This window comes from Leucoraja erinacea, chromosome 9 (assembly GCF_028641065.1).
Source record: "Leucoraja erinacea ecotype New England chromosome 9, Leri_hhj_1, whole genome shotgun sequence".
Taxonomy (NCBI): Eukaryota; Metazoa; Chordata; class Chondrichthyes; order Rajiformes; family Rajidae; genus Leucoraja; species Leucoraja erinaceus.
The window spans coordinates 50,556,029-50,568,570 of record NC_073385.1 but is presented as its reverse complement, the minus strand read 5'-3'; the positions used below and the strand labels follow the sequence as shown (position 1 = coordinate 50,568,570).

The following is a 12,542-nucleotide window of genomic DNA, read 5'->3' as shown; positions in this document are numbered from 1 at the left end:
CACCGCCATTCAATATTATCATGGCTGATCATCCCCAATCAGTACCCCGTTCCAGCTTTCTCCCTATATCCCCAGTCTCCGCTAACTTTAAGAGCCCTATCTAGCTCTCTCTTGAAAGTATCCAGAGAACCAGCTGTGGTCCCATAGGGCCCTAGACAACTGCAGAAGGCCCTTTTTGCCTGTTCTTGTGCTGTACTCATCTATGTTGTCAGTAAATAATTCCTCCTTCTTCAACAAACTAATTGTCGTTGAAGTTCTCAAAGTATTGGCCCATATTTTGCTGAGAAATCAAAGTTATAATGACCTGAACAAATTCCCATTGAGATTTGCAACTTTATATGGGTAATGCATAGATTTAGTTTAATTTCATATGACTATAGATATTCCAACACAATATCAACAACAACAAAAAACAATATAATCTTCAGCCTAAAGAGTATAATATTTGCATGTCACATTTGCCTTTGGAAAAGACTTAAAAAAGAATTCAAACCAATATAATATCAAACAGAAAGGAGTGTACGATAAAATAAGACTAACAACTGATTACATTATTTTTGTACATATGTTTTTTCAATTGCTTGCGGTATTTCTAACGGAACTAACATACTGAGAGGACTTTATCACTGCTCAGTCCAAGAGCACCTGGTTGGAAATGTTTAATACTTAGAAAACTAATGGTTGATCACCCTTTCAATGCAGTTAATAGAAGTATGATTGCAGTTTTAAAGAAAGCCTTTTGTTTGCTAGCAACAGGTAGTAACAAGTAAAAAGACTATGAAAGAGAAAAAAATAATGGCAGTGATTTCTCCAGTCAGTGTGTGTTGACATTTTACACGTTGGTGTCGATTTACTGTAAGATGCTTAATTTTGCCATAAAACATCCAAAAACAAATTTGCGCAATAAACGGTGGCTCAAAGAACTTTTACACAATGAAGGCAAAAAAATGTTACAAGAGATTTGACAAAATGCCTGATTTGCTAAAACAATCTATGTGGCAACACTATAAAAATACATGCCAAAATGTACATATATGCCTTCAACTCTTGATCTTACAGTACAAACTTGGCACTTTTAACCATTTCCAAGATTAAATTATTATATTTATCAATCTTACATTGTTACCTGTCCAATAATATTGCAATTTATTTTAAATTTGAAAGAAAATGGCTTTTACATAGAATTATTATATATTGTTTTGTTAAAAAAATATTCTTTGGTTATGGCAATTTAGTTTAAATATGGTGTACTTGCAACAGTTTCAAAGTATGTTTGAGCGACCATGCCAATAGGAGAACAATTACTAACAAGGCTGGGTAACTCAGTGATCTTAAAGCTCTATTTAATCTAAATTTGCATTTCTCATCCATTAGCAAGGTTTTGTGAATTTTGTATGGAAAATATGTGTTGCAGTTTCTGCTAAAGTGTATGCAAAACTCGAAGTCATTCCAAAAATAATTTTCATTTGGAAGATGCACATGGTTTCAGTAAATTAATAAAAATGTTATTTGGCTGACACTTTATAAAGATGAAATATATATTTACACTTGCAGAAACTAGCATCACCTAAGTGATGTAGTTTAAGCACTGCCATCTCTGTAAATTAGGCACTACAATTTTGTTTCCTTGGTTTTGATAATAATCATTTCTTTTTTGCAAAAATATTGAATCTCTTCTCTTTGTCCTTTTTGCCGGGGCTTGTTTCTTGGACAATCACAGAGGGGAGAGGGAGGGTATGTGACCTGGCATCCTCCTGTTTTGCATTCTGTGGCTTGCCATGCTCTGCGATGGCTATGTTGAGATTGTGGATCCAGTTGTGCAGCTCCTCCTGCAAGAGTGAAAGAGATTTCCATTAATGCACCGCACAACTTCATCATCTGTAAAAGTACATGATCAAGTTGCAAAATTTCATCTGTGGCAGAGGTACAGATTTTTTGTTTGTTCTGGCCTGTTTAGTTTCGTTTAGAGATACAACGCGGAAACAGGTCCTTCGGCCCACCGAGTCTGCGCTGACAAGCGATTTCCCCCTGCATTAACACTATCTTACACACACTGGGGACAATTTGCAATTTAACTTAAGCCAATTAACCTATAAACCTGTATGTCTTTCGAGTGTGGGAGGAAACTGGAGCACTCAGGGAAAACCCATGTAGGTCACTGGGAGAATGTACAAACCCTGTACAGACAGCATCGGTTATCAGGATTGAACCCGGGTCTCTGGCGCTATGTTTCCCTTGTGACCTAATGAGCAGTGACTAGGCTGGAGGAAACTGGACCTGTCCCCACAGACATTTGGATAGCTCACTGCTGTCAGAGGCTTTTAAATGAATCGGGTGATCAGGGCCCTTTAAAACAGTTTACAAAGTTGAAGATGGGGATTTAAAGTGACAGGAAACTGGAAGGTCGGGGCCTTGTGGATCGAGTGGAATCCTTCTGCAAAGTGGCCACTCAATCTGCATTTGTTTTCTCTAATGCTGCTGAATGCTGCTCACTAAATTGAACTATAATAGAACCAGTGGCTAGATCCCATTTATCTTGAACCCAAGCTGTAAAGGGTGCAGAGAATATTTATAAGAATATTGCCAGGACTCGAGGGCTAAGCTATAGAGAGAGAGGTTGAGCAGGCTAGGACTATACATTGGAGCGCAGGAGTATGAGGGATGATCTTATAAGGAATAGATTGGGTAGACACACTGAGTCTATTATCCGGAGTGGGGGAATGAAGAACCAGGGGACATTTAAGGTGAGGGAGGAAAGATATAATAGGAACCTGAAGAGTAACTTTTTCCACACTGAGAGTGGGGGTGTAGGGAACAAGTTGATGGAGGAGATGTGTAGGAAAGAACAGCAGATGCTGGTTTAAATCGAAGGTAGACACAAAGTGCTGGAGTAACTCAGCGGGTCAGGCAACGTCTCTGAGTTGGAGGAATGGGTGACGTTTTGGGTCGAGACCCTTCTTCAGAGCTGATGGAGGAAGCAGTTGAGGCAGGTAGTATCGCAACGTTTAAGAAACATTTGGACAGGTACATGGATAGGACGGGTTTAGAGGGATATGGGCCAAATGCAGGCAGATGGGACTAATATAGATGGGATGTGTTGGTTGCTGTGGGAAAGTTTGGCCGAAGGACCTATTTGCACACTGTATGACTCAATGACTATCGTTTACCAGAGAAAAATACATTTATTAAAAAAGTAATTTTACTTCAAAACTATTTAACTGACAAAAAATGTTTGAAATTAATTTATATAAAATAAAACACAAAAACGTGCCCGCATTTAAAACTGAAGATCCAGCTGTCACCAGTATTTGACCCCAGATATGCAGCATATCCCATCCCACAGCTCAGCGCAATGGAGTTCTGCCCCTGGATGCAGGGCTGGGTTCAGTGGCAGAATGAAAGGTCCAGTGCTGGTGCACCCATCCTCCAGCCTGGTCTTCAATTCCACAGGCTTGGAATTCAGGAACACTGACCTGTGCATTGCTCATTCCAAATGGTCTCTAAAGAAACTCCACTTTGGTTAGATCTTTCCACATTATCTCATAGTGTCACAGAGCTCTCCGGCACATACCAGACTCTTCAGACCACCATGTCTATGCTGTCCATTAAGTAGCCATGTATCCTGATCCCATTTAACCACACTTGGTCCATAGATTACTATGTCTTGGAGATACAACTGCTTGTCCAGATGATTCCCAAACATTGCGAGAGCCTCCACCACATTCGGGCAGAGTTCCTGACTTCAACCAAAGTCTGGGTTCAAAATTCATCCTTAGGTCCCCTCTAAACCTCTTATTCCTTAAATCTATACTCTCCAACCTTAGAAATCTCTAACGTGGGGAATCGTTTCTTCCTGTCTCCCCTTCCTATGCTTCTCGTAGTTTTTTTTTAACTGTAACAATTGTCACTAAATTCACCCACAACCTTTTCTGTATCAATGATGTGACTCAAAGTGTGCACTAGTCACGCACCAGATAAAACTTTGGTGGCTTGACTTGTGCCCATTTGTAGAACAACTGGCAGTTATCATGCTGTTCAGATCTGGCAAGGAAGACAACTAAGCCAGCGTTAGATTTCTCGTAGAACATGCCAAGAAATTAAACTGCTTATCTCTGTTTTTTTTCTGCATCATTGCAAATTAAAGCATTTTTCCCCTGGAGTGAATAAGAATAACTACCAGCCCTGGCTTGTTTTGATTCATCCTAAAAATACAACTGGGCCTGAGTCGTTCCTGAATGCCCAATGCATGGGATGGAGATTTAAAGTGACAGGAAACTGGAAGTCCAGGGCCTTGTAGACTGAATGGAGTACTTTGCAAAGTGGTCACCGAAACTTTAGACTTTGGAGATACAGCACGGAAGCAAGCCCTTTGGCCACCGGGTCCATGCCGACCAGTGATCGCCCCGTACACTAATCAAGTCAAGTCAAGTTTATTCGTCACATACACATACGAGATGTGCAGTGAAATGAAAAGTGGCAATGCTCGCGGACTTTGTGCAAAAAGACAAACAACAAAACAACCAGACAAACTATAAACACAATCATAAACACACACATATTCTTTTACATATTAAATATTGTGGGCGGAAGGAAAAACTAACACTATCCTTTACACTAAGGACAATTAACAATTTTACTGAAGCCAATTAACCTATAAATCTCTACATCTTCGGAGTGTGGGAGGAAACTGGAGAACCCGGAGAAAACCCATACTGTCACAGGGAGAATGTGCAACTCCGTACAGACAGCACCCATAGTCAGGATCGCATCCTAGACTAGGTCTAGGCCTGAAGAAGGGTCTCGACCCGAAACATCGTCCATTCCTTCTCTCCAGAGTTGCTGCCTCACCCGCTGAGTTACTCCAGCATTTTGTGTCTACTAACCCGGCCAACATTCTGGCAAATCTTCTCTGCACTCTTTCCAGCGTAATAACATCCTTCCTATAGCAGGATGACCAAAGTTGAATTCAATAGACCAAATGTGGCCTCACCAATGTGTTGCACAACAGTAACATATCATCCCAACTTCTATACTCGGTACGCTGACTGATGAAAGCTGATGTACTCACTCCTATCCAATCACTCCTATTATAGTGGTGCCTTCATGGAAGCCATTGATTCAACGTTGATAGCTCATTATTGTAATAGTTGAAAACGGTCCAATAAATGAGCTCTAAAAAACTTATGAAGTCGTTCCAGTACCTGAATTACATGCAGTTGTTGATCATCATTAGTGAAGGATTATTTTGATATCACCATTACCAAATACATATTTTTATTGAATTGAACACTTGAGCATTCAAATTACTTACTTCATCTTTGCAGTGGAACAGGTACTCGTTACCATTGTTCAACCTGAAAGCAAGCACAAAGACAACAAATTTACAATAGATGCTTGTCCATATGAGGACATTCGTGGAACATCATTAGAAACAATTTTAGACCCGTATTTAGAATAGATAATTGGAAGGAGTATAAAGGCTGTAACATACACTGGTGTTACATAATGTATGCAACTATTGCAAGCTTTGTGATCCTGGCATCCGGTTTCCTCACCTGCTGTAAAGCTTTGTAAATCCATCTTGCATAGGGTTTACTCTATTTATAAAAGAATTGGGTATAACTGGTATCATTTACTTTCCATTGGTAATAAAATCGAATAAAATGTGTGGATTTAAAAGAAAGAGGGGTGACCTTTATGTAGGTTCTCCACAGGATAAGCAAAATACTTAATCCTACCATCACTGACTAATATTTTGCACAGAAGGACAATGCTGCAGCACTAAGGAGGTCACCATAAATTTCCAGTTCTTTTGGATTTACAAATACAAGGCAATAGATCCATTGAACCCGTGGGCATCAGAGGAATGGAATAATCTCACAGCGTGCATTAGAAAAACATTAATTCCACCACTCCCCTAATATATCAATCAATGAGGCCTTGGAGCCTTTGACGGCGCTGGGCCTGGGCTCACTGGAGTTTAGAAGGACGAGGGGGGACCTCATTGAAACTTGCTGAATTGAGTGAATGTAGAGAGGTTGTTTCCACTAGTGAGAGAGGCTTGGACCAGAGGGCACAGCCTCAGAATTAAAGGATGTACCTTTGGAAAGGAGACGAGGAGGGATTTCTTTAGTCAGAAGGCTGTGAATCTGTGGAATTCATTGCCACAGACGGCTGTGGAGGCCAAGTCATTGGGTATTTTAAAAGCGGAAATTGACAGATTGTTGATTGGTAAGGGTGTTAAAGGTTATGGGGAGAAGGCAGGAGAATGGGATTGAGTGGGGCATGAATATCAGCAATTTTATATACCTGCCTCTTGCTGAATACATAATTTGAATTTGATTGTTGGATTAGCTTGTTTGTTCATCCACATTCTCAAGAAGATCCCCCATTACCGTGACCAGGTTTCAGCTATGACTTGCTCTTTACTATTTCACTTTGATCCTAAGTGGACATTGATCAACAAGCATTTCGTAATATTTCCTTTTTATTTCCAGCTCATTTTATTTAGCTGCTTTTCTCCTGATTAGGTTGTTTCTCAAAAAAAACCACACAGAGTACGTGAGTAATGCAGTGGGTCAGACAGCATCCACGGAGAAAATGGATAGATGACTTTTCGGATCAGGACGTTTCTTCAGACTAATTGTAGGGGAGGGGAAAAGAAAGCTGGAAGAGAGGAGAGGCAGAACAAAGCGTGGCAGGTCATAGGTGAATACAGGCTAGTGGGGTCTCTGATAGGCAAATGCTTGGACAAAGGCTAGAGATGAAAACACAGAAGGTTTTCCAAATATGAGGTAATGGATCCATTGAATCAGAGGAATGCAGTAATCTCCCAAAACAAAATGAAATAAGGTGGGGAATATGGGGTGGGGTCAGGGAGAAAGGGAGGTGTGAGGGAGAAAAGGAAGGGGGAAGGGAAGGGGGGGGGGGGGGGGGGGGGGGGGGGGAATTGTTAGTTGCTAAAATTGGAGAATTCATTGTTCATTCCGTTGGGTAGTAAGTTACCCAAGCAGAACACGGGCTGCTCTTCTTCCAGACTGTTTCTCATACTGTTTGTTGAATACTGTATATCCTAATAATATTTGCAAGCTCATTCTGTGCTTTGTAGACTTTGTATTATCAACAGTTGGCAAATCAATTCCAGCCCCGACCAAGAGAATGCTAAATATATAGTTCCGTCACAGTTTGGACGATTTGAAATTCCTGACCAGAACTGGAAAATGTTTTACCCTTTGAACAAGGATAGTCTTTGCACTAAATATTCAGCTTCAATATAACCAATAATCACCAGTAGATGAACACTTAAAAAATCACTGCGGGTGCTGGAAATTTGAAATAAACAGAAAATTCTGGAAACATACAGAAGCTGAGATAGCATCAGTTTGAAGATCTTGATCTCTAACGTAGAGTTTCTGACCAAAACTGTTTACGCGATTTCTCCTCCCACAGATGCTGCTTGGCCCACTGAGTGTTCCCAGCATTTTCTGTTTTTAATGAACATATCTGGCTGATTACATTTTCAAGTGTTACCTGCTTTTTATTTCCTGAAATGTATGTGGGACATGCACAAACATGTTCAACAGAAATTAAAATTCAAACAATTAACTGGAAAATCAAGCACTCCGTGATAACTAAATAGGTTTGAAATTATTAGTCTAAAGCTGCTACTTGAATGATATATTCTGGATAAATATCATCGATACAGCAATTATCATGTTTAACCTACAAAGTTTCACATTTATATCATAGCTTTTGCAGCCTCAGGATACCTCTGCATGATACTCCAAAGTAACTTACAACCAATAAAGTACTTTATGTGTGGCTACTAATGGAAGTTGAAAATATAGTAGCTAATATATACATAGCAAGTTCCACCCACAGGAATCCATTAATGTATATATGAAATGATATAGTTGGGGGATGAATACTGTCCACAACACCAGGGACAATACTCGTATTTGAATGAGCTATATAAAGTCCTTTACATGCATCTTTGGGCACTAGACAGTTCTCTCATTATTAATCATACGAATGATGGTTCTTCCAACTTAAATGCATTAGATTTCACGTGCTTAAATTTCAGTTGTGGGATTTGTACCCACAATCTTGAGGTTTGAAGATTAAAAACTAAACCATGTCTGACACAGATAAAGTAGCGATGATACATACTATATAGAAACATAATTTGTGCTGAAAACAGGATGTACCTCGATTGTTAATTCAGATTAGAAAGCTGCAAAGACAAAGTTCAGTAAATAACGTGTTTGCCCCATGCCAAATATTGCAGCAGCACTTTTTCGAGTATGGGAGAAAATTATTTGTAACAGTCAGAGGTGGAGGTGCTGGGGCAAGTTTGTTTTTACAGTTTGCTTTTAGTAATCTAAAGGTCACAGTGTTGGATTTGGTGTTTGAAATAAAATGTGCAGTTACAATTACATTCCTATTTTTGATGATACCCTTTAGGCTGCATCCATATTTCACTGGCATGTAAGGATATATGAATATTATGGTTTGGAACTTTTTGTTTTCATCATCTCACACTGACATTGTATTATTAGGTGCAGCAGAATATTCACATTTGGAAATTTGGTTTTCGTGGCTTAATCCCATTTCAATAATTTAAAATTATTTTAGCTACCATTCTATAACAAATGATCAATAGCAAACCTTTCACTGAGTGACCACTCACCGCAGTTTAAACACGTGTTTCTTCTTCTTGTAATCAGCAGCCACTTCACAAATGGCGTTTTTCAGATTCAGTGGATCATCTCCATGGTATGTTACACCTGCACTGCAATTCTTCATATCCTTGTAGAAGCAAAATTCACCATTCTTCAGGGCACAATATAAGGTGATCCATGACCTGTTTGGATACAATGCATTAATATATTAATAATTTCACTGTTAATGATATCCCATTTTACTTTTCTACCATTCTTCTAGATTACTTGAAAACCTTCGAACTGGTAACTTGCTGAATACAAGGTGATCTTTTTGCTCAACCTTGGAAAGTCTACCCATAACTTGCTCCTCTCTGATTCCAACCAAATTGATTTTTCTTCTTTTCAATCAGATGTCTTTGTATATATATATATATATACACACACACACACACACGCACACATATATATATATATATATATATATAAACATACATATATATATATATATACACACACACATACATATATATATATATATATATATATATATATATACAAATACATATATATACATACACATATATATATATATATATATATATATATATATAAACATACATATATATAATATATACACACACACACACACACAAACTCAAAAAACCAAGTGCAATAATAATAATAATAATAATCAATTGATGTTCAGAGCTTATTTGAGGTTGTAGTGTTTAAGAGCCTGATGGCTGTATTATGTATTCATGCTAGGTATAATAGACAAAAGACAATAGGTGTAGGCGTAGGCCATTCAGCCCTTCAAGCCAGCATCACCATTCAATGTGATCATGGCTGATCATCCCCAATCAGTACCCTGTTCCTGCCTTCTCCCCATATCCCCTGACTCCGCTCCCGGCCTCCACAGCCCTCTGAGGCAGAGGACACGACAGACAGACAGACACAGACACAGACACACACACACACACACACACACACGTCTCTGTGAGAAAAAGTGTTTCCTTGTCTTCGTTCCAAATGGCTTACCCCTTATTCTTAAACTGTGGCCCCTGGTTCTGGACGCTCCCAACATCGGGAACATGTTTCCTGCCTCGAGCGTGTCCAAACCCTTAATAATCTTATATGATTCAATAAGATCCCCTCTCACCCTTCTAAACTCCAGAGTATACAAGCCCAGCCGCTCCATTCTCTCAGCATATGACAGTCCCGCCATCCCGGAAATTAACCTTATAAACCTACGCTGCACTCCCACAATGGTAAGAATGTCCTTCCTCAAATTAGGGGACCAAAACTGCACACAGTACTCCAGGTGTGGTCTCACTAGGGCCCTATACAACTGCAGAAGGACCACTTTGCTCTTGTACTCAACTCCTCTTGTTATAAAGACCAACATGCCATTCGCTTTCTTCACTGCCTGCTGTACCTGCATGCTGACTTTCATTGACTAATGAACAAAGATCCCCCCAGATCCCGTTGTACTTCCCCTTTTCCCAACTTGACACCATTTAAGTAATCAACCTTCCTGGTTTTGCTACCAAAGTGGATAACCTCACATTTATCCACGTTGAACTGCATCTGCCATGCATCTGCCCACTCACCACTCACAATGCATTTCGTTGTCTCTGTACTGTACACTGACAATGACAATTAAAATTGAATCTGAATCTGGACCTAACCTGTCCAAGTCACCCTGCATTCTCATAGCATCCTCCTCACAGTTCACACTGCCACTCAGCTTTGTGTCATCTGCAAATTTGCTAATGTTACTTTGAATCCCTTCATCTAAATCATTGATGTATATTGTAAATAGCTGCGGTCCCAGCACCGAGCCTTGCGGTACCCCACTAGTCACTGCCTGCCATTCTGAAAGGGACCAGTTAATCCCTACTCTGTTTCCTGTCTGCCAACCAATTTTCTATCTATGTCAGCACTCTACCCCCAATACTATGTGCCCTAATTTTGCCCACTAATCTCCTATGTGGGACCTTATCAAATGCATTCTGAAAGTCAAGGTACACTACATCTACTGGCTGTCCCTTGTCCATTTTCCTGGTTACATCCTCAAAAAATTCCAGAAGATTAGTTAAGCATGATTTTCCCTTCGTAAATCAATGCGGACTCGGACCGATCCTGTTACTGCTATCCAAATGTGCCGCTATTTCATCTTTTATAATTGACTCCAGCATCTTCCTCACCACCGATATCAGGCTAACTGCTCTATCACTGTGTATCAACTCTGGTCCAAAATTCTGGAGCCATTTGTAATGTTTTAACTCCCACCCTGACTGTTATCAGGAGCATAAACAACATGTCGCTTAATCTTCCGAGTTTAGACAGTTCAGAAAGACAAAAATTAGTTGAAGAAAGTAATTGAATCGGAAGGCGATAAAGATCTTTCAAAATGTTTCAGCATTGGAAGAATTGACAGAGTTGATGTAGTGAAAGAGGAAATAAACTAAACAGAATGAACGTTGGGTTTATAGTTTCACTCAAGATAACAAGGACATCTGATGTTCCCCTGAAAAGAAAAAAATCAAATGGGTTGGAATCAGTGAGGAGCAAATAGAGGCTTATGTCTTTCCAAGGTTGAGCAAAAAGATCACCTGTTTTCAGCAGTTTACCAGCTTCAAGGTTTTTCAAGCAATCGGGAAAAATGGCAGAAAAGTAAAATTGGATATCATCAGCAGTGACATTATTCAGTAAGAACATTTACGACATTTTAAATCAAATATATTTTCTATCAAAGTGAGCTTTGTTTGGAGAACGTAACAGTGTTCAACTTCGAGATTCCAGTGTTGACCTTATCCAGGGTGAGATGCAAAACACTCTTTGATACTTTGGGGAAAGATTTAATGTTATATTAAATGATGAAATAGGCAACCAGTTTTTAAATAATTTACTTTTGACATCACACAGAATAAATATTTTCTGTGTGCTTTTAAAGAATATCCTTTGAAGGATATCCCTAAAAGCACTGTACATGTGTTACTTAGCTATCCCTGTAGCTTCTCCGAATTAATCTTGTGCTAAAACATTGGTAGGTTAGGGTTATGTGAGATTGTCCACATTCAGTTCACACAAGTTACTTATAACTGGAAGAAGTAAAAGATCTAAACAGTATGTCAACTCTGATCATAAAAGAAAAAAAAGATCAAAGCCTGAAAAAGTCACCTGTTTGATGCCTTCTTGTTATGTCCTTCCAGTTCATGTTTACGTCCCAGATATCCTCCCACTTGGACAATATCTTCCATTGAGGTAAAACTGGGAAGGGTAGATGAAGTTCTGGGCTTTTCAATTTCCACTGCTGGTAATATCAAAGGTGGAAGCTTGGAGACCCTCTCATTAGGCTTCTCTTCAAACAATGATTTTTCTTCACTCTCTAATGCTTTATCTTCTGGGCTGTCAGTACCATTTACCATGGTGGACAGATCTTCCGATGTAGTTATCTATGGGTGGTTGCAGACAACAGTGACTAAAATATTGAGCATTATGTCTTTTATTGTTTTTGAATTAACGCAATACAGATTAGTGATCAAATGCAATCATCCACGCTCTCAATTATCCCATCAAGCAAATATTCCAGAATTATTAGCTTTAATTTTACCAAGGTGCATGCCAAGTAGCAAAATATAAAATAATCCCCACATCATTGACTATTGATATGATTGTTATAGTGAAAATTAGTTTGTTTACTACTTTAACAATATTTTTGTTTGGTTGTTTGAAGTGAGAATTTTTATTTAAAAGGAAGAATATATTGCGCTCTTAGAGGGTTGTGGTGAATAAGAAAACTCCATTTAGTAAGTTGCCCTCTAAAATTTACCATGAACTTCTTTCCCTTTTGATCTTCCTTCTCATGTATTTCTC

The 12,542-nt window shown here is 39.1% G+C and overlaps 1 protein-coding gene across 3 annotated transcripts in view; it reads right to left on the bottom strand.

The window, feature by feature from the left end:
- Positions 1-420: 420 nt before the first annotated feature.
- The window catches only part of LOC129700363 (spectrin beta chain, non-erythrocytic 1-like), a 199,973-nt gene continuing 187,851 nt past the window's right edge, over positions 421-12,542 (bottom strand). For all 3 annotated transcript variants that reach the window (XM_055640786.1, XM_055640785.1, XM_055640787.1), the window contains 4 exons: positions 11,847-12,121; positions 8,690-8,863; positions 5,312-5,354; positions 421-1,829 (listed from right to left, as the gene is read on the bottom strand). In XM_055640786.1, the coding sequence (XP_055496761.1) occupies positions 1,644-1,829; positions 5,312-5,354; positions 8,690-8,863; positions 11,847-12,121 (678 nt within the window). In that variant the 3' untranslated portion in view covers positions 421-1,643. The remainder of the gene's footprint in view (positions 1,830-5,311; positions 5,355-8,689; positions 8,864-11,846; positions 12,122-12,542) is intronic.